Raw genomic sequence first — 24,324 nt, 5'->3', positions numbered from 1 at the left:
ACATCGCCTGTTTAGCATCCGCCAAGCAGCTTGTCAACGTCATTTTGAGGCTAGTGTTACTCCACTTCAATGTCTATGTGAGTCCATTTTAACCCCATGTACAGACCCATATGCCCACACAGTGTTGTGCACATGCTACCTTCAGGTGAGCGGAACGAGTAAACGAAAGTTTTCCAGTGAAAAAGGTGCCAAGAGAAAAAGGAGGATCGTAATCCATCTTGGATGGGGATATTGATCCCCAAATTTATGCCACACGCGAAACCCCTACACCAAAATTTGACCTAATCCAAAAGAAACGGTGGTTTAGAAAAAATGGAAGTCGCCAAGTTGAAGGAAATAAAAAGGGACACGAGCACAGGGAGGAGGATAGTAGCTCCTACCGAAGTAGAGGAAGAAGGAATAGGAAGTATGCCCGTACGGGTAGGAAAAATCCAATCGAAGGGGAGACAAGCATTTGGCACCAAGGAAGACGACACAGATGTATCACATGGTAAAAGTAGTAACATGAAAAAACTATTTAACGGAATTATAGGAAGTCAAATGAAGCATGCCAAAAATGTTATCGAAGGGGTGAAGGAACATCTAAGGTGCACAGCAAAGGGGGCATCCAAAAATATGAATTACCCCTTCTGTAAGTCTCCTTGTAATATTGAGGATCTCAAAAACACCATCTACATCAACGAAGGCGAAATCATCATTAGGAAAAACGCCTATAAAAATCTATTCAATAGTAGGAGGGAAGACAACAAGGAAACGAAGGAGACACCTGATTTGAAAAAGAATTCAAATGAAGATATTTTTTCTTGCAAAAATAGAGACATAATTTTTCGGGGCACTCACAACTTTGGTTTTCACGTAGAGCTCTCTTGTGAGAATGAAGAAAATAAAATTATCGCCTATGCATATGATACGGATACAAAGAAAAGGATTCCATGTGTTTACCGGTGGACACGCATCTACTCTGATCAAACATGTAACATGGTTAGTCGCAGTTTTGCTAACTCAGGCATCGCTGGAAATGGTAACATCATTGAATCGGTTGACACCGTTGGCAGTGCTTCAGATGGAGGAAGTTATTCAGACGGGAAAATTCACCCTGAGATATCGCAGTATGGAAGCGAATACGAATTAACCTGTGATGATATAGGACTCAAAATTTGTGTGGAGTGTTCTTACCTGAATTATGGACAATTGAAAAAAGATACCCGATGTAAGTATCCGCGGAACAATGTAGAAAACTCCATAGGAAGTTGGCAGGAAAGCGATGCGAGTGTAGATGGTAAAATTGTTGATCAGTCGGGCTGCAGTGATGTTCAGCTATATAATGACATTTCTTCGTTTAAGAATAGCTTCACGGATAGTACTGATCCACACCCATCGGGAGTGAATCCACATGATCTAAGTACGTTCCGACGTGGAGATAGAAGCAGTGGTCCTTCCCGCTCTTCCAGTCGAATCGCTACCGAAATCAGCAACCATTATACTAGTGGGACAAACGAAAGAGGAGACTTACAAAACATTAAGAAAGAACCCTTTACTTTGGATCCATACGAATCATCTCTGAGGGAAAAGAATTTCATCTGTGCTCCCACGCAAACGAATAATGATCATCCCCCTAATAATCTCTTCATCGATGGGAAGTACACAGGAGTTGCAGTGGCCGAAGTGGGACCATTCACTTTGAACGAAAAAACGAAAAGGATGCTCCAAACAGTTATACAAAATGATATAATAAGGTATCCAATATATGTTGTGCGGAAGAGCACCAAAGATGATGATAAGGTTGGAAAGGCTTATGAAAGAGACTCAATTAATATCATTCCTTCAAAAGGAAAGAACAGAATAAAAGGTTTGGATGCGTATAACGACTGCACCACCAGTGTAGATGAACATAGCCTCAGCTCCAACGTGGACAGTGAACAAGACGATCATCTATACATGCTTCATATTCACAAAAACGAGATAAAGCTTGTGAGTCAAAGTAACATAACAACACAGATGTGGAGTTACAAGTTCAGTGATGTCTATCCCTACGTAGAGTTTTCACGTCGCGCTAATAGTTGTAACGACGAGTTTTTTCTCCACACCAGTGACAGAGAATACTGTATTTGCAAATGCCTGCACAAAAGGCACCGAGATTTAATTGCTATCATCCTGAGATACATGCACGCAAATCTGCAAATACTTAATGACTACATTTTTAACAACATCAATGAGAGCTTCGAAAATAAAAGAGCCAAAAATATATTTGATAATGTAGATGTCAACTCCATCCTAGAAAATGTCAACAGAGAGCTCCTCACACATCAAAAACTCAATCAAAAGTATCTGCAGAAGATTAAGAAGCTTCGTGGCGAGAAAAATATTCTAGAGGAAGACCTTAAGAACACTATTGAGGCGTTTCAGGCTCAGCTTGGTAAGGTCTCCTAAAACAGTGGTCGTGTATATATGAAGATATGCATTCGAAACCTCTGCCGAACGGTTCACCAATTTCACCCATTCCTGTCCTTTCCCCCGCAGACACCGTGAAGCGATTCAAGGATGAAAACGAGCTAGTCAAAACGAATGAACACCTGATGAAAGAAATAAAGCTATTACAGGATAAGTACAAAAACGTAGACTTGTTTTTTAAAAACAAGGTAGGAGAATTGCAGAGAGGGAATATTATCTATGCACGAATTATCATTGCGTCAGACCATTTGCACGACTTTTTAATACCTCCTATTTGATTACCCACTCTTGTGTGTTTTCTTTTCTTTCCTTCCTCTTCAACCTCACAACAGTACAAACTCCTACTGAACGACATCGAACGGTATAAAAAGTTGGTGGATGAGAGAAAGACAAAGGTAAGTACCCTCCTTTATCTCCTCCCACCGTAACTGAAAACACGCACTATTAATCAATCGAAGAGGGTGGTGATGTTTTTGATTCATAGCCCATTCGTTTACACATCGTCAACGCTTTTTTCCTTCTAACGCACAGGTCATCTCGCAGGAAGCCGAAACGCTACGGGCCAAATTGGAGGCTGTTGAGCACGAAAAGGTTAGCAAGATGGAAATGGGTGGCACACTTTACAAATGGATAGCGCATCCATCCCCTCCTTTTTCTTCATCCTGAAAAAAAAATGTTTCGTCTATCCCAAATGACTTGCGAATTTTCCACCACGTCATAGAACGATTTGAGAAGAGAGACCGCTAAAATAAAGAGATATTATGAGGAAGAGAAAAAAAGCAAAATCGAGCTACAGAATCGGCTGGAGGAATTGAGTCTGAAGATGGAAAATCTGAAAAAGTCGCTGGAGGTATAGCTGACGATGCGATTACCTTGCAATGGCGGAGGGTTTTGTCCTCGGTTTATCCTCCGCCAAATTTGCGTTAACAGTGCGCCCTCAACATGCTTCTTCTGCAATTGGTTGAGCGCCCACCCGCATCCATGATGACATGGGTTTCACATCGCGTCGTCTTACCGCCTCCATAAAAATAGGAAGAAAAAAGCAAAGGGGAAAGCACCTCCGGATGTATGAAGGAAATAGAAGAACTGAGAAAAAACAACATCATACTGCAGCAGAAGAATGTAGCCATATCGGATCAGGTGAACATTCTCGTCACGGAAAAAAACAGACTCTCCAAGATGGTTGACTCGCTTACGAAGGGTAGGGAAAATAAGGAGTTACGCTCCGCAAATATAAATGAGGAATATACACTGAAGCGTCTTCACGTATTCAAATGAACGGGAACACAACCCCTTGGGGATGCAGAAATTTACTCTCCCTCTGCTTCTCACTCTATTGGCAATTTTTTTTTTTTTTTTTTTTTTTTTTTTTTTTTTTTTTTACATTGTAGACATTGAGAAGGCCAAAACGAACGGAGGTCTTCGAAGCGCGGAGGGTCAGAAGTAAGCAAAGAAAGGAACGACGGCTCCCTGTGCAGTTGTCTAATATACCATCATGTGGCGATTGAATGAACCCTCGGGGATGCATCGCCCCATGCAGGGACAGATGACGCAATTTAGGTCGGCCTGTTTTTCTTCGTCAATTCACTCCCTTACCCTTCCGCTTCACCCCTTCAGGAAAGGCCCTAAATCCCTCCCCAGTGATGACCCCAACCAAAGGTGAGTTACCAAAAAGAGGGCCTCCCTGCAAAGAACTATAACGAAGCTTAAGTGCCCCTTTCCATCGATGCGCACAAATAACTTACTGAACGCTACACTCATCATTGTACATACCGTTACACGCACTACATTCTCCCCCAGCGAGGAAGACAACCACCAGAAACTTCTAAAGGAAGTCGCATCCCTACGTGGAGAAAACGAGCTTTTAAAAAAAAGAATAAAAAAGTTTGCTAAAATTAATTCTATGGCTTGATTATCCAATAATTGTTTTGTTTGTTTTCTCTCCATCTGTGTGTGTCCTGGGCCAAAATGGCCACGTAAAATATATGCATATGGAAGTCGTCATTTCAGGGGAGGATAACTAAATACCTCTCACTATATGCTCTCCCATTTGTTCTTTTTCACACATACTTTTTTTTTTTTTTTTTTTTTCTTCTCCCCTTCTCAATGTTACCTGTTATGTTGCCATACACGGGATGGAGAGAAGGTTTGACACCGTTGGTGTATCGCTCCAATGACGCACGCACGTACTTACGTGTACTTTCTATTCGCGCGTCGATTCTTCTAGATTATCAAATTTCAAACTTTGTTATTCGTTCATTCATATAAGTGTTTGTTGTTCATTTGTAAAACGGATAGAGAAGTGGGTCCGTTCCAAAGGGGAAATGGCAAAAGTGAAATGGCAAAAGGGAAGTGGCAAAAGGGAAGTGGCAAAAGGAAGTGGCGAACGGGAAGCGCCACTATATATGCAGGTGCACCCGTGTGTTATTCACCTCCAAGGGCCACGTTAAGGGAGTCGGATTTTCTTCATATTTCACATGTACTTATTTTCTCCTTTCCTCCTATTTTTTTTTTTTTTTTTTTTTTCCTTTTTCGCCACGAATGGGTCATACGGAGAAAGCGCGCAAGGTGCGCTAGGGTTGATAAATTACATTTAAAATGAAGTGGAAAGGGAGGCGGAAGGGAAGAGAAGGGGTGTACGGAAGAGAGTATAAATATAATATTGGTGAAATAAATGGAAGGAAGGCATAGCGTGGCCGGGGGGCCCCCGCCCCAAGGGAGGAGCAGATGTAGGGGAGGAGGCACCTGGTTCCGCACACGTGATCAAATTAATAAGGTTAATTATTGCAAGCAGGGAGAGCAAAATTGGATTCGCCATCATGCGCGTTGCGCGGAATACCGGCTAGGCTAAACTGTCCACTCACCACACTGATCACCACGCTGATCACCGCACTGATCACCGCACTGATCACCGCACCGGCCACCTAGTAGTTGCACAGTTTTACGAGCATGTCCCGGAATTCCTTAAAGTCAATCTCCCCGTCGTTGTTCTGGTCGACCTCCTTGAGCACCGTCTTCCAGCATTCGGGTCCGACATCGCTCAGCCCGAAGAGTTGCGCCAACTCGTTGGCAGATATTTTTCCCGAGCCGTCCTTGTCGAACAGTTTGAATGCCTTCTCCAGGCGTTCAGTCGACAAGAGTAATTTTCTATCAATAGCAACTGTTAAAAATTCAGAGTATTCTATATATCCATTTTGATCCAAGTCTATGGAGCTCAAAATCTGATCCACCTCATACTCTATAGCTGCATTGTCCAAATCGCTTGTATCTTCTCCCTTCAATTTGAGTAGTTCCTTGTAGCCTATTATTAATTCGTTTCTATCTAGCTGCCCATCTCCGTTCTTATCCATCCGTTTAAATATTTTGGTGAGTTCTTTTGTTTCATCTATGGTTGTGAGTTTTGATCCCATGTACAGAAGAGCTGCCTGTGCTAACTTCTGAGTACTTTGAAATTGCCTTATGTTTGTGATGCTGAGCTCGAGGGAGGGAATGTCTATGCTCACATTGTCCTTACTCGTCATGAGCCTTATCCACTCATGCTCCAGTGCGTCTCTGGCGGAAATCCTCACTGCACTTGTGTACATGAGCATTTTTCGAATGAGATCCTTCGCCTTGTCACTTATTTTTTTAAACTGGGGTAGGTCGAACGTGTATTTGCCCGTCTCGACTTTCTTCAGGATGTCGTATTCGTTCGATCCGTTGAAGGGCGGGCACCCTGCGGGGATAAGGCGAAGTGTACGCATGGTTAAGTGGTGAAGTGGTTGACGTAGTTACGTGGTTACGTGGTTACGTTGTTACGTTGTTACGTTGTTACGTGGTTAAGTGGTTACGCGGTTAAGTAGTTACGCGGTGATGAGACTCACCTGAGAGCAAAATATAGAGGATGACACCGCAGGACCAAATATCACACTTTTCGTCGTATGTGCCATGCAATACGTCAGGCGCAATGTAATACGCCGTGCCAATTTTATCCTTCATCTTCTTGCTGTATTCGAAATGCGTGGACAAGCCAAAGTCAATAATTTTAATAATCATGTCTTCCTTGTTCTTGGTCTCTAATAGAATGTTTTCAGGCTTCAAATCCCTATGGACGACGTTATTTTTGTGCATGTAAGTGATGCCACTCAGAACCTGCTTTATAATGCGTGCCGCATCTACTTCATAGAACCTCTTTCTGCTAATAATTTCGTCGAATAGTTCTCCCCCAGAGTAGACATCAGACACCAAATAGTAGTAATTATTGTCCTCAAAAAATTCATATAGCTTCATGATGTTGATGTGGTCTAGCATCTTTAACAGTTCCACTTCCCTCAGGAGACTTTGCTTGTCCGTTTTTCTCTTTACATGCTTCTTACTTATCACTTTTATAGCATACTCATGTCCTGTGTGTTTGTCTCTACTCAGGATAACTTCTCCAAAGGATCCTTTGCCCAGAATTTTTATTCCTTTGTATTGCTCATTAAACACCACGTTGCTATTTTGTATGAACATGCCTGGTCTTAACTTACTATTGTTAAAGCTATTTTGGGCAATTTTTTTAGACATTTGTAAGTTATTTTCTTTCTGGTCCCCTTTTGCATTGCTTCCTTTCAAGTTCTTTTTGTAGCTTCCTTTGCTTTCTTCATTTCGTGTGTCGTTTGGGGTGGAGATTTCTTGGCCCATTGTTTCGACAGAATATTGGAGGAGGAAGCAGATGCCTCTCTTCTGGTCCTTAGGAGGGGATGTAGTAGATTAGGGCTTGGCTCTGGAGACTTGGGCGGGGTGAAACCAACAGGAAAATGTGGATTGACGTGGGAGGTGATCAGGACGGGCAGAAGGGAAGCAAAGAAAAAATGAGAAACAACAAAAAAAATAAAATAAAATATACATAAACATGAATACGAATATCAACGTTAACATCAACGTGAATGTTCGTGTTAGTAGGAACGAGATCAGCTTTTCTCCCGTTCTCTCTTTCCCACATGGCCGCTTCTTAATTTTTCCCCTTTTTTTTTTTTTTTTTTTTTTTTTTTTTATTTATAATCTTCTGCTGCTGACGTGTAAATGCGCACACATGTATGCATGTGTACGGTTTTTTATGGGCGGTCAAAAAAATAGGGGATAAAAAGGAGGTAAACAGGGGACAAAAAAAAAAAAGTAGTGAAAGGGCAAACACAAAAAAAAGAATGGGGGAAATTTCATACAACTTCTCAGCAACTTCACGGCAACTTCGCGCCTACTGAACCAGAACGAACACAAAACACATGGAAGCACATGCACTCGTAGGGTATACATCTCTCACTTTTGCGCCTCCTTTTGCGTGGGAGCCCTCCCAGCAGTTCGACCACGCATGTATAATAACTTTCGTGAACATACGCACATGTACACATTTGCCCTTTCCCTTGGCCGATTCAAATGTGCATGTGTTTAAACTCCTTTCTCTACATGTTGTGCTGGAAGTGATGACGCGGCCATTTGGAAAATATATGGAGTTTTCCCCGTTGCCTGTTCTCAAAATAATGTTGCTGTTTTAGCCGTTTCGCCAACTTATCGACAGCTAGCTATTTTTAGGCAATTTCCCCATTTTGGCTGTTTTTTTTTTTTTTTTTTTTTTTTTTTTTTTTTTAGTGTGCATGCCCCCCAAAAGGGAAAACCACGTGCACAAGCAAGACGTTTTTGTCGGACACGCGATGGGGGGGGAAATCGGCACAAGGGAACCCCGCAAATGAGTGCAAAAGACAAGTGCAGCAAACCTGTACAGGTTTAATCACATTTAAGCATGCGTATGGCAAACGTAGAAATTTTTTCACGGGAGTTGGAACAACTCCTTTCTGCGCATTTTTACGTGGCACATCGATGTAACATTTTTTTACGTCACAAAGGCAACATTTTTTGTGAAATGTTTTGGTTACCGTGTGTTGCAACTCTCTGGGGAGGGAGGATATTTCTTTATCTTTGGTACGCTCTTCCCTTTACCGATCGATTGTTCGAGTGGTGTCCTGATGTGAAATTGTCTTAAAAGGACAGGAAGTATAACACGTATGTTTTTTTTTTTTTTTTTTTCTCTCACACCACAAAGTAGAGGAAGTTAATTTACACAAATGCTAGCCACATTTTGTCAAAAAAAAAAGAAAAAAAAAAACGAATAAAATTGTTAGTGCCATGTTGGTAAAAATAACGTGAAGAGGATAGTAACGGTAAAGCGAATGAATGTCGTGAAGGCAAGCACTTCTACGATAATGCCACACCAGTGAAGGGGTCTCAATGAACGGAGTTATTTTATTTTTTTTTCTCATAACTCCAGATAATGATTTGTGGAGATGACCCTCTGAGGGCACATGAAGAACGATCACAAAGATGGGAAGGAAAGGTTGGGTCCCACTTTATGGACACAAACATGGGAAGCGTGTCACAATTGAGGACATAACAAGGGGGACATAAACAAAGGGTCTGGAGGAATATGAGCTTACTTCAAAATGGGGCTAATCCGATACTGGGGGTGTTCGCAGCTCGATGGTCCGTTTTCTTTTCTAGCTTGTTTGTCAGTTTGTTTGTCAGCTTGATTTAGCCAGTGTGTTCTCTTTAGCTTTTTTTTCTTTTTTGGAAAACGCTATTTGGCACTTAGGAGTGATGGAAAAAAATTACGTGTGTAGAACCTCGATTGCTTAATGTTCCACGCGGAGCGTAAGTTTTACATAGCTGCGATTTGATGCGATTTGCTTCGTTTAGCTTCGTTTAGCTTCGTTTAGCTTTCATTGGTTTCTCTTCGCACAGCGCCTAACCTCATTTCATCGCACCGTTTTCCTTCCCACCGCGCTAGACAGCTTCCATTGACGAAGTGAAAAAAAAAAAAAAAAAAAAAAATTACCAAATCTTGAAATGTGAATAAGGATCTCGCAAAAGAGCCTTGAACATTTTTTGCACAATCTCTGGAGAGTTTTCGCTAGGCCAGTGTTCCAGCATGCGCAACGAGGCCTTTTTCCATTAACCCCGCCAATATGCACACACACAAGATAGCCTTTTGAGTGTGTCTTTTGTGGTAAGACAACTCTGGGGAAGAATTTTCTGAAAATTAGTTTGAAGTACCCGTTGGGGTGGGAAGGAGTTTCATCTCCTAAATGACTGTTGAATCGGTGCATAGCTACGTAGGAAGAAGCCCTCTTTCTGGACTCCCCCCCTTTTTGGTACATCCCCTGTAACAGCACACACACACTAATCAACTCACCCACAATCATCTCATTTTTAAAAAGTCAAAATTGAAATGTGAACGAATTATTTTTATGGGAAAAATGGTACCTAGGAGATCCATTCAAATGATTCCATTTTTTTTGCACACCAGGGGGGAGGGTAAATAAAAATGGCTGTTTTCCCCTTATTGTACGTAAACACATGATGAGGTTTTTTTTTTTTTTTTTAAAAAGTGAGTTCTATTTGTGCATATTGCAGCGCCTGTAAAGCCCAGTTTGGTAACTTATCCTTTAACTCCTTTACCATTTCACCCTTTTGGTCCTCTGTAGGGGTTGTGCAGGTATGTGGGTAGCAACTAGGTTGAGTTGCCTCCTTTGATGGGGGTTCATCACTAGTCGGTGTAGTTGATGTGTCCTTCACTATTCCATTCTTTTCTACATATGTTGGTTTATTTTGTGTGTTTGTCTCGTGGGGGTGAATTGGTCCTCCATTTGCCGTATCTCCACCCAGAGGTGCCTTGTCATTATCGGGGATCTTATAGTTTCCATTCTTGGAACCAATGACGAAGTAGTTGTACAGAAAAGTGGTGACGAACTGGTCCGTTTTCTCTAAAAAGATAGCAACTCGGAGGAGGTAGCAAAAGTGCAAGGTAAAGTAAATGTTATGGATGGTCAAGAGGACATTCACAATTGGGTTCTTCTTCGAAATAAGTAGATGCAAAGCTGATTTAGAAAAATTAGAACACACATAACAATGGCAACTGCGCACAAGTGGAGAGAAATCAAAGGCATATTGGGCTTGCTTCAATTTTATCGTTCCGTCATAACTCAAAGCTGTGTTAAACCTAGCCGTCCTCGATGCATACACACAGTCGTACATGTCGTAACCCAGGAGAGAGCAAAAGAGAATGTCAACAAGGTATCCAATGCCCATAATGTATCTGCATCTATTTTCTGGCAAACGATTATATTTTTTATTTTTCTCATTTGAGCAATGGTGCACTACGTTAAAGAAGTCTCTTTTTTTTTCTCCACCACAAAGCCCCCCCACAGCATAGCCATTCAGTTTCTGCTTCAATATGAACTCCATCGATACGTTTCTCAGTCTGATGTGGAGACCCCCCTGGATTATTCCAAAGAGGGTTTGCTCTTTTTCCCTGCTGTGGGCTTCTATGCACCTCTGCAGCCACCTGTTTGTTCTGTGAGTGGCCTCCTCTATCTTTTCCACGTCGGTTTCCGTTGCGGGGCGCACATCGTCCAGGGCCATGATGATGTCAGTTCCGATTTTGTTCTGCAGCCTTATGGAGGTTTCGGGCGTCAACAGGATTTCTCTCCCGGTCCTGATGGTGGCATCGCCGGGGGTAGGGGCATCCATTTGGTTAGCGGTATCCGTTGGGTTGGGGGAAACCGCTTGCATCACATCCTTCGCCTCCTTCACTTCGTCGACCCCCCCCACAGCGCGAACGTTCCTACGCATAACAGAAGCGTCGTAGATGTTATCGAAGAGGATCCCTTCTTCCAGTATCTTTATTCGCTTGCTCAGGGACACCATCTGAAACCCCCCCGAATCCGTCAGCATGGCATTGGGAAAACGGATGAAGTTGTTAATCCCTTTGTTATCCACAAAAGTTGATACGTCAAATATGTTCGCTAAGTGGTACGTGTTGCTCAGGATTATATCGTTGCACAGGAACTGCACTTCTTCCTGCACAAGCCCCTTGATGCAACTTTTCGTGCCGACAGGCATAAAAATGGGGGACATAACCACCGTATTTTTCTTGGCGACCAGACGGCCTTCCGTATGATGAACAGTAATTTTTTCCTCCTCCTGTTCTTTTCCCCCCGTGTACTTCTTCTTAATCAGTATCAAGTTGATTCTGGCTCGCTTATGCTTCTTTATGTTTATTAGCTTCAAATTTTTCTTGTACTTTTGTTCTTTCCTGGGGGTAGTGTTTTTCCTTTTCTGCGATTCCCCGTTGCAGCCATCCTCTCCCCCCTCGTCACTCGAACTGCTAACAACGTTGGACAAGTACAACTCCGCTTGACCACCCCTTGATCTGAGATCAGAGATGTGTTTATTCACGTCTTCCATGTCGATGTAGGCAAAGCTCTCCTCACAGAAGTTCACAAATTCGTTGTACTTCTTATAGTCATCTTCCGTGAAAAAGTCAAATGGTATGGGTTCCTGATGGACCCTACTCTGCAGAGAATCTCCTCTCGCCATTTCACCTCCATTGCTCTCTATATCACTTCCAACTTTTATTTTTTTTTTTTTACTCTTTTGGTTTACGCTTGAAGTGGAGTTACTCTCAGGGAAGGTGGCCTTCTTTTTTCGATTTGACTTATGATTAGGTTCTTCCATGTCGAGCTAAAGAGAAAGTCCAGTTCAATGATTTCACTTCTTTAGGGCAGAGACGCGTGGTTAGCATAAGATTTGCTCCTTGGATGGAAAAAAAAAATAATAATAAAATAATCTATATGCTATTTTGTTACAACTCCATTTTAACACCCACTCGGAAGGGATAACCCATTGGAGTGCAAATTGCTTTGCAGTTTTTTCAAAATTGTTGATCATTCCTGTGGTGGCTAAACCTGTTCGTGCTTTTATCCTCGTGAATTAGATGCGCCATCGTTGGGTTAATCAGTCCATCTCTCATCCTTTCAGTACAACGGGGTATTGAAAAAAAAAAAAAAAAAAAAAAAAAAAATTAATAATTTTAGGTGCACCTATTTTTTTTACTTCCCTTTTTACATTAATTTTTCCTCCTTCGTCACTCCAAAAACGTGTTGCTAAAATGTGGAGGCGGGTTCCAGCATCTAACAGAATCATTACATTATATCGAGGTACTCCGGAATTATTTTCAAAGGAAGATAGCACTCACCACCCCTCAGTCATAACGCATAGCGGCAACGACATTTAGTCGGAAAATGTCGGGAAGCTGTACCAAACTTTTACACCTCCATTGAGGAAAACTTCTCAAGGTGTGGCTAACCCTCCCACCAGTGGTTGCATCTACTCTAAGCGGCTAACTCTCCGGCCTGTTCTTTTCTACCTCGTCACATTGATGCAACTAGCAAAATGCACCCACAAAGCTCTGTTTTCATTGTTCTCTTCACTTAAAAAATAAATTGGCATTTGGGACCGGATCGGACGAAGGACGGGACACATAAACGCTTTTAATTGTTATACCTTGGGCAGGAACAAGGGAGGAAGAAAAAAAAAAAAAAAAAAAAAAAAAAAGTGACGCAACGAGGGTCTTACAAATAAAGGGGGAAACGAAAAAAGCAAAACAAAGTGGAAAAGCAAAATGGCAAATGATCAAATCAACGGATACAATTCGGGGACAAAAAATAAACGTCGTGACGCGCAAGACTGCCTGCACCTGTGATGTGCCAACAGATCACTTCAAGCACATCTCGCGTGTCGATCTTCCACACAATGCAGTTAAAGGGGGAAAAAAAAAATAAAATAATAAAATACCCTTATCAGTAACTACTAAAGAAAAAGCGCAGAAAAAAAAAAAAATACAGCACTCTCCAATCAGACAAAAACACAGCTACGTTACGGTGTGGATAGTGCAAAACTTTTACTTCGACGGACATGCACGAAGGATCACTCAGCATCTATACACATATGCACACGTAGGCACATTTGAGGGGGGGTACACCTGCCTAGCCTGTAATGCATGGCAGAGAAGAACCCATTCATAATTTATCCCTTGCAAAAATCGTACAAGGAACATCAAAAGGGTTTTCTTTCCCATCATGGGTACTTTAGACAATTCAGTTGCCAGATTCAAGTTTCAGGATGACGGTTGTCCTATCTTTGGGGTGCCCCATAAAAATTAATTACTCCTTCACGCCAAGCAGTCTCCTTCGTCCCCATGCTGGGCTCAAAGTTGGGAATTCAAATCAGGTCCAGGTACTCATCCTGCAACTCCATGAAGCGTTCGAATTCGTCCTGAGTCATGTCTTGCTGCAGTTTCTGGGCATCTAAAAAGAAAAAATAAAATAATAAAAAAAATTAAAAAAAAAATAATAAAATAATAAATAAAGTAAAATGATAACATACTATAAAATAAAACAAAAAATGGGTTTCGCTTGCAGAAAAACACGCGAGCGGTCACTACTCCCGAGAAGCAAACAAGCAGACACTCCAACTATAATTCACATACCCATAAGGGAAAACTCCTTCTTGAATTTTTCTATAAAGAACAGGGGCATTTCCGGCTCATTGGTCTTCAGGGAATCCTTCAACACGACCATCTCGCTGGTACTTTGTTGCACCTGGGCCAAGTCAGCACTTTTATGTTTTGTCCTTCCTGTAATGTGGCCCTTCTGTTCAATATTATCTTCCCCTTGGTCCTTCTCTGGGCTAGTGGTCTTTCCAACAGTGGAAGAGGCTACCACTTTGTTGGTTCCTTTTTTCCCCTTTACATTCATGCATATTTTTATTTTTTTGTCTGAGCGGATAACGCTGCTGCAGGTGTCCGTGGGTGTTTCTTCGTTCTTTGCTCTCTTCTGTTCAGGCAACTTTCCGGGGTTGTCTGCGAGGGGAGAACAAATACAGCCGCGGTATGCCACTGTCACGGGGGTAATCACCACAATGATCACCACAGCAATCACACAAGTATATACACGCACGTATACACACACGTATATGCATACGTATACACATACGTATACATATATGTATATACACACAGTGGATGACTGGATCGCCACGACGCTGGAACCTACTTTGAGACACCTGGGAGGAATTATTCGTGAGGGACAACTCAGAAGAATTGTTCGTCATGGATTCGTCTGATGAGTTGTCCGCGGCGAGGGAGTGCAGAGAGTTGGGTACCACCCTGCTAAACTTCTCCGTGTATAGGGGAATGAAGTAATTTTTGAGCTTCTCCGTGTGCTCCTTCAAGATATTTATGTACTTGGTGTACCGATTGTAGATGCGGTCGTGGTTGCTTTCGTCTTTCTCCTACAGTGGTGATGAGTGTGGTGTGTGGTATGATATGGGGTGTACTGATCAGTGAGATGTAGTGGACAGTGTTCTGTGCAGGCTGACCCGCCTCCCTCTTGGTACTTACGACGAGTTCAATTTTATTGTTGCAGAAACAGAGGAAGTGGGCATCGTAGGAGTCTAGAGGGAGTAGCTGAGCATCCAACTGAGAGTACGTTGCCTTGCAGAAGTTACAGACATACATATCGTTGTCATTTCGATCCTTCCTCAGCTGCACCTCCATCTCTCTAATTCGATAATCTATCACGTAAACTATGTAGTTGTTCAGGCAGTAATACACTTGAAAAGTAGATCCCCTCTCAGTGGTTTTAAGTTTCTGTACTTGGATGATAAACTTCTCCTTCAAAAGTTTAGAGAGAATGCTTCGTATTTTCTGCTCGTTCATATTAAGGCTGTTAATTATATCCTTCTCTAAGTAGAGGCATTCGTTATGGACAAACAAATCGAAGACAACGATTTCATCATCGTTTAGAAAAAATCTACTCACGTATATCATGAGGTGCAGAAAGAACCTCTTCTCCTTGTCATAGAAAATTTCCTTTGATTTTTCCATCTTGCATTTGCTCATTCAATGGAGTATGTAGGAAGGGGGAGGTGGTGGGGGGAGAGAGAGAAGAACTAAGCTGAGTGGGCCTTACCCTAACTGCAACCTATCATATACCTGCTTTTAAGTACGTAGGATAACGACATGGTGAAAGAGTGTTGTTCAGATGGGCCAATGGATCAACGTGTCGGCGAGAATCAGCGCATGATGTGTGCCTTTCCGCATCAGCAGTTGTAGTTCCGCGGCCCACTTAGAAGGGCCACTTGTTCCAAGCGGTAAATGTCGTCGTAAGAAAGTCGCTGATGGCCGATGCGGGGTAGAATGATGGGCACGCCTTAACTTCTCAAAGGGAGTCCCAAAACAGAAGCATAAAAGAATAAGAGGCGACAGAAGTACGTAATTATACACGTAGAAAAAAGGGTAGTGCTCCTTTTCTTCGTCGTTGCTTTGTTTATTCGTTCCTTCTCCTCTTTTCCACTTTCTTTTTCCTCACTTCCCAGCTTTTGATTTTTTTTTTTTTTTTTTTTTTTTTTTTTTTTTCCGAAGTAGCCCCTTCTATGTAGCGCGTTGTAGTTGGAAATGTTAGGGGATTCGGCGTGTGGTGGAATTTTTTTTTTTTTTTTTTTTCCCCTACATTTGCTTATTTCGTTATATGGCGAAGGTTGGAGAAAGCTCTTGGAGAAGTTCCCGAGTTGGTCCCTTTGCATTGCGCTCACATTGGCTTTTCCCCCATCCGTCCTTTTCCCCTTTTGTAAATTTTTTTTTTTTTTTTTTTTTTTTTTTTTTTTCCTGCAAGGATGGATAGTCCGTGCTACGCTACCCCCACAGGGGGGGGGAAAAAAAAATGACCCCACCGGTTATGGTTCCAAAGTGGGGTTACTAAATCCTGCATGCACATTTATTTAGTCGTCCAGGGAACGGGTCGTCCTCTTTTTTACGTGTCCCCCCCCCCAATTTGGGAATTGCCTCCCTTGCCACACATTTTTTAAGGCGCAATTTTTAGTTACCCTCCCTCCTGCCCGCGTGCGCGACGGTCCAGGCGGAACCCCCATTCGTCTGTGCAGTTGCTACTTCCCCCCCTCCCGTGCGCATTCGTTTGTTCTGTTTCGTTTGCTTTGAATTCATTTGGTGCACAATTCTGTTTGCACTTTATTTATTTTTATTTTTATTATTTTTTTATTTATTATTATTTTATTTTTATTTTTTTTTTTTTGTCGTTCTCCACTGGATAATCCCCATCGGAGAAGAACTGACGGCGCGCACCTTCACAGCGAAGAGCGCCAAGCGGGACTCCACCTCGCCAACCGTCTGACCTGATAAGCAACACCACTCACTATACTGCTACACCGCTATATACTGTTGCATCTCCATTCGCGATGAAAATGAAACCAGAGCGTGCAGACCGGATGGGTGACAAGGAACGTGAGGTCATCCTTCTGGGTATCCTCAACATAGAAAATGTGTACGGCAAGGATTGGATTAAAAAAAAAAAAGAAGTGAAGAAGGATCTTGAAAATAAGTCGGTCAAATTAAATCAGGCCTTCAAAAATCCCGCGGTCTTTCACGAGCGCTTTGAGTTTCTCTCTGTAGAAGATTACAGTTGCGTAAGAAACAACTACGTTTACAGCGCCATCGTCATTTTTAACCCCAACTTGGGTGGCAATTCCGCGGGGAAGGATATCGGGGAGGATGCACCCGCCGGACAGGCAAAAGTGAAGAACGCGTGTGTGCTGAGTGGTGGACAGAACGCCACACGTACCGTAATGGGAGGAACATCATCACTCTGTGGTGAAAATACCCCCCCAGGTGAATCTCCCGTGACGAGGCCCTCCCCCAAAAAGGAAGGAGTTGGTGTCCTAGTCGTCACGTGCAAAAAAACGGAAAACGAGAGAATGAAGCATATTTTAATCAAGATGTTAAAGCAGGAAATAAAAGTCGAGTGCACCGCCCTTAAATGTAAAGATGGATACCTCTCCAGCCTCTCTCACATTCGTCGTGAGGACAGGGATATCAAGGGAAAGCACACTGAAATTAGGCACTTGGACAAACCCGCAAGTTCCCTCGATATATCTCAGTCGCGCCTACAGTCTACAGCGCCATCTACAACGCCATCTACAACGCCATCTACAACGCCATCTACAACGCCATCTACAACGCCATCTACAGCGCAATCTGCACCACCGTCCATTGTTCCTCCCTCGTCGGACGTGGAGAACAAGCCCTTCAATGTGTCTCGGAATAACTTCTTTAACATGACTGCCTACATATATGGTAACATGACATAGGGCGGCATAGCACAGCATAGCGCGGGAGGGTTCCCAAATGTATACGTCCATATACACGTCGATGTACATGTCGACGAACATGTCGATGCAGGGGGAGACGCGGTTGCGGTTGCACACCACCAACCGTATGCATACCCCCCCTTAAAACAATACGAACTACTTGCCCCCCCCTTAGGATCATCCAACCTGTTGGCCAACAGCAGCTTGATTCTACGCGAGTACGGGGACGAGGAGTGGGCTGAGCGTCTCCGGCGGATGAAGAAGGGGAAGGACCTGGCACGCGGGGGGCCTCCCCCAGGTTCCCAGGACACATCGGCACCGCAGGAAAGCGGTATCATCAAGACCTTCACGTCGTTGTTTAAGAAGTGAGGTAAGTTACGCTGGCGGAATCACAAAAAAAAAAAAAAAAAAAAAAAAAAAAGAGAAAAAAAAGGAAAAAAATCACCAAATGTACGCGGAAATGGTGGAAAGGAATATGAAAGCAAAGATAGGCACATACAAAAGGACACCTTAGCATGCAGAGAAAAAATGTATACGCACAGGGTGAATCGATCCGGGTCCCTTCCCCTGTCCTCATTGTCTCAAGGCCTTTTTAACGTCGAAGTATTTCGATAGTTCCTACATTTGAGGGGGAAGAAAGTGGGTAAGGAAGATGGGAGAGGTGATATAGAAACATATGCTTGTTTCATGGGTTGGGAGGGAGCTCAGTTAACATTTCCATAGCTTCTCCACAGCAATCATTTGGACACTACTCCTATCCTCACCTGTCCATCATTAAGGTATACGATATTGTTGTATATGTTTTCCGGGATGAATGGGTAGAGGACATAGATGAAAAGCTTGAAGGCGAGGGAATAGTTGAAAAAATAAATAACCTTTAGGTTATGCAAAAAATCTGTAACGAGTTGGAAAATATCCTTGAAGAGAGACAAGACGTTGGTGATTTGCGTTGCGATGCTTTCAGAGAAAATAAAAAGTAGCACAAAATGATTACGCATGAAAGAGTTGAAGTGGAACAATATATAGAGAAACAACAAATGGTAATTATACGTTTGAGGAAACCTAAAAAAATTGACGACCATTGTTTTCCTTCCATGTTTATCTATCCCGTATTCATAGAGAAAAGAATCCTTTTCAAATTCACTGTATTTATTTTTTATGTTGTACATGGAACTTAGACGGAGACAGAACTCCAGATTTGCCATCATGTTGTCTTCCCTTTTGTTAATGTCATGTAGCTTGTATAAATTTGTATGGCCTTCGCTTTCCGTTTTTAGACTTAAAAAATCGGTGTCTGTTTCCTTGAAAATATCTGATGAGGCGGGGGATGTGGAGGATCTGGACGAGGCGGACGACGCAACTGAGGAGGATGAATTTATTGACGATGATGATGAGCTGTATGATTTGGGCCAAGCGGAAGACCCGTTCTCGGCACGGTTAAGTGTATTGGCAGAAGTATCCTTCTCGGTAGGGTGCCACTTTGCATTGGCTATCTCCCCCATTTTCCTTCTTCTGCGATGCACGCGCCCACCTCGGGTGATTCTCCGCAGCGTCCTGAAAATTCGAATCCCCCTGTTCCGCACATCGATGGATCCCAATTTATTTCCCAAAATAGCGATATTCGCGGAGAGGAACATTTCCTCACGACATCGAGGAAAAAATATGGAGCCATATTTCAAAGCCAGGAGGTACAAGTCATTAGAGTTGGTAACGAGCACAACCGACCTGATGGCATTGTAGAACTGGGGGAGTAAAAATAAGGAACGTAGACTCTTGAGAAAACTGACTAAAAAAATATTGATGGGGAAGAACAAACCAAAACAAACAATGGGAATCGAAATAGATTGTATCCTTTTATCTACACATATGCATAGAATTTCCTGTATACATACATTCATGGTGTTATGGGTAGCTAATATATATTTACTGCTGTACTTTGGTAGCATAACGTGTAGAACATATTTGTGTATTCCATCGTAACTATTCGTTAGATACACCTCTCCACTCTTCTTACACTTAATTTCCATCTTGTCTTCATCCTCCAACTTCATCAACGTTGAGGAGTACAAATTTTCGCACATCGTTTTGGTAAACCGATAGTTGTGATTAGCGAAGAGAACAATTGCATCTGTGTCCACTGCAGATATGTCCCCGTTGAAGAATGTTATTTTATTGTTCATTTGGGGGTGCACCATATAGGTTTTTTTTTTCAGGGAAAAGGCATACGTTTCGTTCAACTCTTCTCGGGTCAGGGTTGCGGCGCTGCATCCTCCACTTAAGCTGTCATCATTCGTAGCGATTTCATTTTTACCATCTCCATTGTTTTCACTTGCTTTATTTGTACTGGTTTCCCCGGTTCGCGGGCCAAAGTTGAACAACGCGTCTTCCCCGCGTTCCAGGCATCGCTGCAGACTAGGGATTTTCGTGTACACCTCGCTCAAGGCGGCATAATCCTCCTTCGTCACGATGAAATTCTCCTTGTACGCCAGATCATCGTTGTAGACGTACGTTATTTCTGCGCGATTGCCTCGGCGCCGGGAGGAAGGGGCGACGATTTCCTCGTTGGGATTATCCCCGCTGGGATCTTCCTCTTTGGAGGCCCCGTCCCTTAATTTATCGTACGATCCACCCAAAATGCAAAACAAAAGGAAGTTAAAATAGGAAACTTCAATGGAACTAATCAGCGGGTGGAATGCCAAGTTCGGGGAAAACCTCCTCTTTGAAAAAAAATTCTCTGTATCGAAATTGAAACAAAAATCCTCATCGTCAATAAGTAGTGTCTCCCTAATCTTGTTGTATATGTGTACATAATGGAAGAGAGAGTAATTCAAATTGCTCCAGGGTACGAGCTCCTCATGGTTAATGCGTTCTTTTGTTTTCTTGTTGTTTCCTGCTCCCTTGTCATCTGCACACAGGGGGGGATTTTCCCCGCCATTTATGCTCCTGAACGTGTTATTAATCTTCGTGTAAATATCACTCACGTTTAGTTCACTTTTGTCTACCTCCAGGTCTGTTATCAACTCATCGAACTCTTCCTTCAGCCAACAGAAGGCCTCGTTCAGTTTATCCCCCACGGACATGGTGGCCGCGGCTGCGCTGCGAGGCCTACCGCGACTCTGCCGGTGGACGCTCAAACGAACTGGACCCACGGTTAGTTAGCCAACTCGTATGGGGCACCCCCTCTTTGGTGATACCAGAGCAGCATGTGAGCATATGCCGTTACAGGAAAAAAGAGTTAAAAAAAAAAAATAAATAAATAAATAAAAAAATAGCCAATCTTCCCATAAATGGCGCATAGGTATCCATCTATCATTTATAATCCCACACGGTCAAAAAAAATTCTTAAAAAAATTGACGCGAAAAATAGCTAACTTCTATTTGTCCCCCCGAATAGGAAAAATGTTCGGATGGGTGAACGGGACGGAAAAAAAAAAAAAATAAAATAAAAAAATAAAATAAAATACTCGATAAAAGAAGTCGGCGGGATGGCAAAATAGTAGTGTAAGAAAAAAAAAAAAAAAAAAAAAAAAAAAGCGACGTTTACGCAGCCATCACGGGGAAATTCAATTCTACACGAACAACATTTTTTCTTTCTTTGGTTTACATCGGGTGACACATATACTGCACAACTGGAAATGGCAACCATTTGGGAACGCGGCAGATTTCATATGTTGGATCCAGCATAAAGGGGGTTGAATTTTTCCCCTCGACATGTGTGTGTGGGATAAGGGAAGCTTCGTGCATGTGTAGCAAATGTGGGTGCTGCCCCCCACGGGTCCCCGTATTCTGATGTAGTTGTCATTTTTTGGGGGGGGCGGGGCGAACATTCTTTGGACAATATTTTTTATTGGAAAGTGTATGTGTACTTCGATAAAGTTCTTGCGCTCTTTCCCAATAGTAGTATTTTTAAAATGACGTTTTTCCCTGGAAGGATATATTTCGCTGTGTAGTTTTATCAGATTGGGGTACATGTTCTTTTTTTTTTTTTTTTTTGCACAACGTTAACTGCAAATATACACGTTTGGGGTGTTCGCAATTGGTAAGATCAAACGTCGCAACAGTGAAAAGGCTTGGTAAGAAGTTGATACGGAAAAGGATTTAAAGAAAAAAAAAAAGGGAAGCGTTTAAATAAATATGGGAAAGACGAATGGGTGAAAGATCAGGTGGTAACAGAAAGGGGATGGAAGAACACTGAAATCAAAAAGAAAAAAGAATAATGATGAAATACACCTAATTCTGAGCAAATGATATATATGTATATATAAATAACCAATCCAAACACGGAACAAGTTAAGAAAGAAAAGAAAAGGAAAAAATGGCTGTACTTACTATATATATTATGCGTGTATTGAAATTCTGTAGAATGTACATTGTTAAATTATTACAAAAATGTGTGCATTCTTCATCCTCTCTTTTCATCTATATAAGAAGAGGAGGATGATGATGTTCATCTATAAGAAGAAGTGGTATATGGAAGAGAATAGTTCGATGCGTCCGTCATGGATTCTGACATGGAATCTAACATAGATTCTGACATGGAATCGGATATGGAATCTGACATGTAATCGGACCCGTAATCTGACATGGAATCTGATCCGCCGATGGTGGAAATGCCGTCGCGGTCGTGTTCTGAGTATGTTGTGTTTAATTCACTTCTAAGGGTAGATCTTCCTCTATTTCGACCATTCCTGTTCAATCCATTCCTTCCATGTCCAAAGGAGCGGTTCCTGTTCCCTCCAAAGGAGAAGAGTTGTGGTTTATACTTGTAAAATAAATATGCTATGGCTGGTAAGGCTATGGAAGCTAATCCCCTACCAACAGCACGGACGACGGTATTGCCAAGACCAAAGTCGTCCCCAGCAGGTCTGCACGATCGTGCAGGTAATGGGTGTGGGTTCAAATCCGTAGGTTTCGTTATAAAATTTTCACAGTAGGAGGTGTCCTTCCACTGCCCTTTGCCGCAATTTTGAATTACGATATGATATGCTGATTGGGCAGTTTGGTAGACTTCGCTACATTTGGAAATAGAAGAATACGTCTGACCGTTTTGGTCATTCTGTAAGGTGTCGTAGTCATACTTGTAATCAAAAAGTATTTTCGCCTTTTCGAAAAGTTCTTTACTAATATTACTATATATGTTATTGCACTTACAGGTGAATCCACCGTCTGCGAAATTACCATAAATTGAATCCATGACCTTCGCAAATTCTTGCCCATTTTTCAGTTTGTCCTTTATTTGATCCCCTAACCAATAATAAAACCAATGACACCATTCATCTTCGCCTGAACTTATATCTTTTCCCCATGAACATGCGCTACGGTGGCTGCTTAAAATTTCTTTGATCCAGTTATTATCAGTATCACTAATACCTTTCTCCTGTAATCCGTTCCTCACCTTCGCTACTAAGTCATCATTACACTTTGGATTCTGTGCGCTCCCACCACATGTTATATCATTACCGAATGTACTATATCTCAATTTGGATGGTAACACCCATATTGGTGCCATTTTTTCTTCTCTCTTTTTTCTTTCTACTTTCTTTCTAAGGTATGATTTTCCTCCTTTCATAGTAATATATATTTCATGTTTTAAGAGGAAAGAAAAGGAAAAGGAAAAAAAAAAAATAGGAAAGAAAAGAAAAGAAAAAAGAAAAAGAAAAGAAATAAAGAGAAAAGGAAAAGAAAAGGAATAGAAAGAAAAGGAATAGAAAGAAAAGGAATAAAAAGAAAAGGAATAAAAAGAAAAGGAATAGAAAGAAAAGGAAGAGAAGAAAAGGAAGAGAAGAAATGGATGATAAGGAAGAGAAGAAAAGGAAGGAAAGAAAAGGAATAAAAGGAAAAGGAAAAGAATAGGACAAGGAAAGAGAAGGAAAAGAGAAAGAAAAGTAAAAGAAATGAGAAGGAAAGAGAAGGAAAGGGGAAGGAAAAGTGAAGGAAAAGTGAAGGAAAAGTGAAGGAAAGAAAGAAGTAAAAGATACAATGGAAAGAATAAATAAGAAATAATACCACAGTTCCTTCCCCCCCCTCTCTCAGATTCTCCTTTTTTCCTTCCTTTTCAATTATTATTTTATTCTATTCCTTCCTCCTCACGGGTCGATTCCATTAGTAATACTTCCTCGATCTTCTACTACATGCGTCCCCCACTTCTTCTCCTTTTAAAAAGCTCCTTCTTATACAACCATTATTTATTCTCCTATAATTTTATACAATTATGTTCGAAGAAAAAAAACATTCTCCATAATTACTTATTTATCATATGACTCTGTGAGAACACCCTATATCCACATTTCATATATATAGAGAAATAAAAAAGAATATATATATATATATACGTGAACTGATATATTATTACACATATATTGTATATACATATGCATCTATATACATATATATATGTTGCATATACATGTATATACATGTAGGTATATATAAAATATACTCCTACATGCCTATATATATACATATAGCATATGTATATACATGTATATATATGTATATATGAATGTATATATATATTTAGAACCATTATCAATTATTCTTCTCCGCTGCCACCATAATACATATTAATGAGCTCTATATTCCATGTAAAGGACTATAACAGAATTATTTCATGCTAACTACTATTCTCCATATTTCTCCCATATTAAAATCGACCTCGAAAAAAAATTCTAAAAATATCATTCACATATACGAAGGCCATATTACATTGAACCTAATGCCCCACAGTTCAAACGGAACAAAAAAGTGTAGGAAAGAAATTCCTCCTTAGATCCCCTTCCTTTTCCTTCCCCATTTACATCTCCTTTCCTTCTTTCCCTAGACCCCTCTTTCACTCCTTAGAATTCCTTCCCTTCCCAT

At 41.6% G+C, this 24,324-nt stretch overlaps 7 protein-coding genes across 7 annotated transcripts; 2 read left to right on the top strand and 5 right to left on the bottom strand.

Moving 5' to 3' along the window:
• Positions 1 to 312: 312 nt before the first annotated feature.
• On the top strand, positions 313 to 4,363 carry PKNH_0312600 (conserved Plasmodium protein, unknown function; the record flags this gene model as incomplete). The annotated part of the gene is made up of 9 exons (XM_039113819.1): positions 313 to 2,416; positions 2,521 to 2,639; positions 2,784 to 2,846; positions 2,983 to 3,042; positions 3,173 to 3,301; positions 3,484 to 3,652; positions 3,843 to 3,894; positions 4,069 to 4,110; positions 4,252 to 4,363. 9 exons carry the CDS (start codon positions 313 to 315, stop codon positions 4,361 to 4,363), a joined length of 2,850 nt encoding a protein of 949 aa, XP_038969431.1.
• A 1,012-nt stretch (positions 4,364 to 5,375) lies between these two features.
• Positions 5,376 to 7,113, bottom strand: PKNH_0312500 (calcium-dependent protein kinase 4, putative; the record flags this gene model as incomplete). The annotated part of the gene is made up of 2 exons (XM_002261062.1): positions 5,376 to 6,166; positions 6,315 to 7,113. 2 exons carry the CDS (start codon positions 7,111 to 7,113, stop codon positions 5,376 to 5,378), a joined length of 1,590 nt encoding a protein of 529 aa, XP_002261098.1.
• Positions 7,114 to 9,843: 2,730 nt separating this feature from the next.
• On the bottom strand, positions 9,844 to 11,979 carry PKNH_0312400 (queuine tRNA-ribosyltransferase, putative; the record flags this gene model as incomplete). Its single annotated transcript, XM_002261061.1, has 1 exon — positions 9,844 to 11,979. The coding sequence occupies one exon, from the start codon at positions 11,977 to 11,979 to the stop codon at positions 9,844 to 9,846; it is 2,136 nt and encodes a 711-aa protein (XP_002261097.1).
• Positions 11,980 to 13,524: 1,545 nt separating this feature from the next.
• Positions 13,525 to 15,190, bottom strand: PKNH_0312300 (transcription initiation factor IIE subunit alpha, putative; the record flags this gene model as incomplete). The annotated part of the gene is made up of 4 exons (XM_002261060.1): positions 13,525 to 13,610; positions 13,793 to 14,164; positions 14,358 to 14,595; positions 14,705 to 15,190. 4 exons carry the CDS (start codon positions 15,188 to 15,190, stop codon positions 13,525 to 13,527), a joined length of 1,182 nt encoding a protein of 393 aa, XP_002261096.1.
• Positions 15,191 to 16,563: 1,373 nt separating this feature from the next.
• On the top strand, positions 16,564 to 17,835 carry PKNH_0312200 (conserved Plasmodium protein, unknown function; the record flags this gene model as incomplete). Its single annotated transcript, XM_002261059.1, has 2 exons — positions 16,564 to 17,452; positions 17,642 to 17,835. 2 exons carry the CDS (start codon positions 16,564 to 16,566, stop codon positions 17,833 to 17,835), a joined length of 1,083 nt encoding a protein of 360 aa, XP_002261095.1.
• A 204-nt stretch (positions 17,836 to 18,039) lies between these two features.
• PKNH_0312100 (conserved Plasmodium protein, unknown function) lies at positions 18,040 to 20,546 on the bottom strand (the record flags this gene model as incomplete). The annotated part of the gene is made up of 2 exons (XM_002261058.1): positions 18,040 to 18,084; positions 18,231 to 20,546. 2 exons carry the CDS (start codon positions 20,544 to 20,546, stop codon positions 18,040 to 18,042), a joined length of 2,361 nt encoding a protein of 786 aa, XP_002261094.1.
• Positions 20,547 to 21,035: 489 nt separating this feature from the next.
• Positions 21,036 to 24,324, bottom strand: PKNH_0312000 (KIR-like protein; the record flags this gene model as incomplete). Its single annotated transcript, XM_002261057.1, has 3 exons — positions 21,036 to 21,408; positions 21,978 to 22,980; positions 24,300 to 24,324. The coding sequence occupies 3 exons, from the start codon at positions 24,322 to 24,324 to the stop codon at positions 21,036 to 21,038; spliced, it is 1,401 nt and encodes a 466-aa protein (XP_002261093.1).

Source organism: Plasmodium knowlesi (genome assembly GCF_000006355.2).
Source record: "Plasmodium knowlesi strain H genome assembly, chromosome: 3".
In the NCBI taxonomy this organism is placed as follows: domain Eukaryota; phylum Apicomplexa; class Aconoidasida; order Haemosporida; family Plasmodiidae; genus Plasmodium; species Plasmodium knowlesi.
This window is presented reverse-complemented; position numbering and strand designations above follow the sequence as displayed.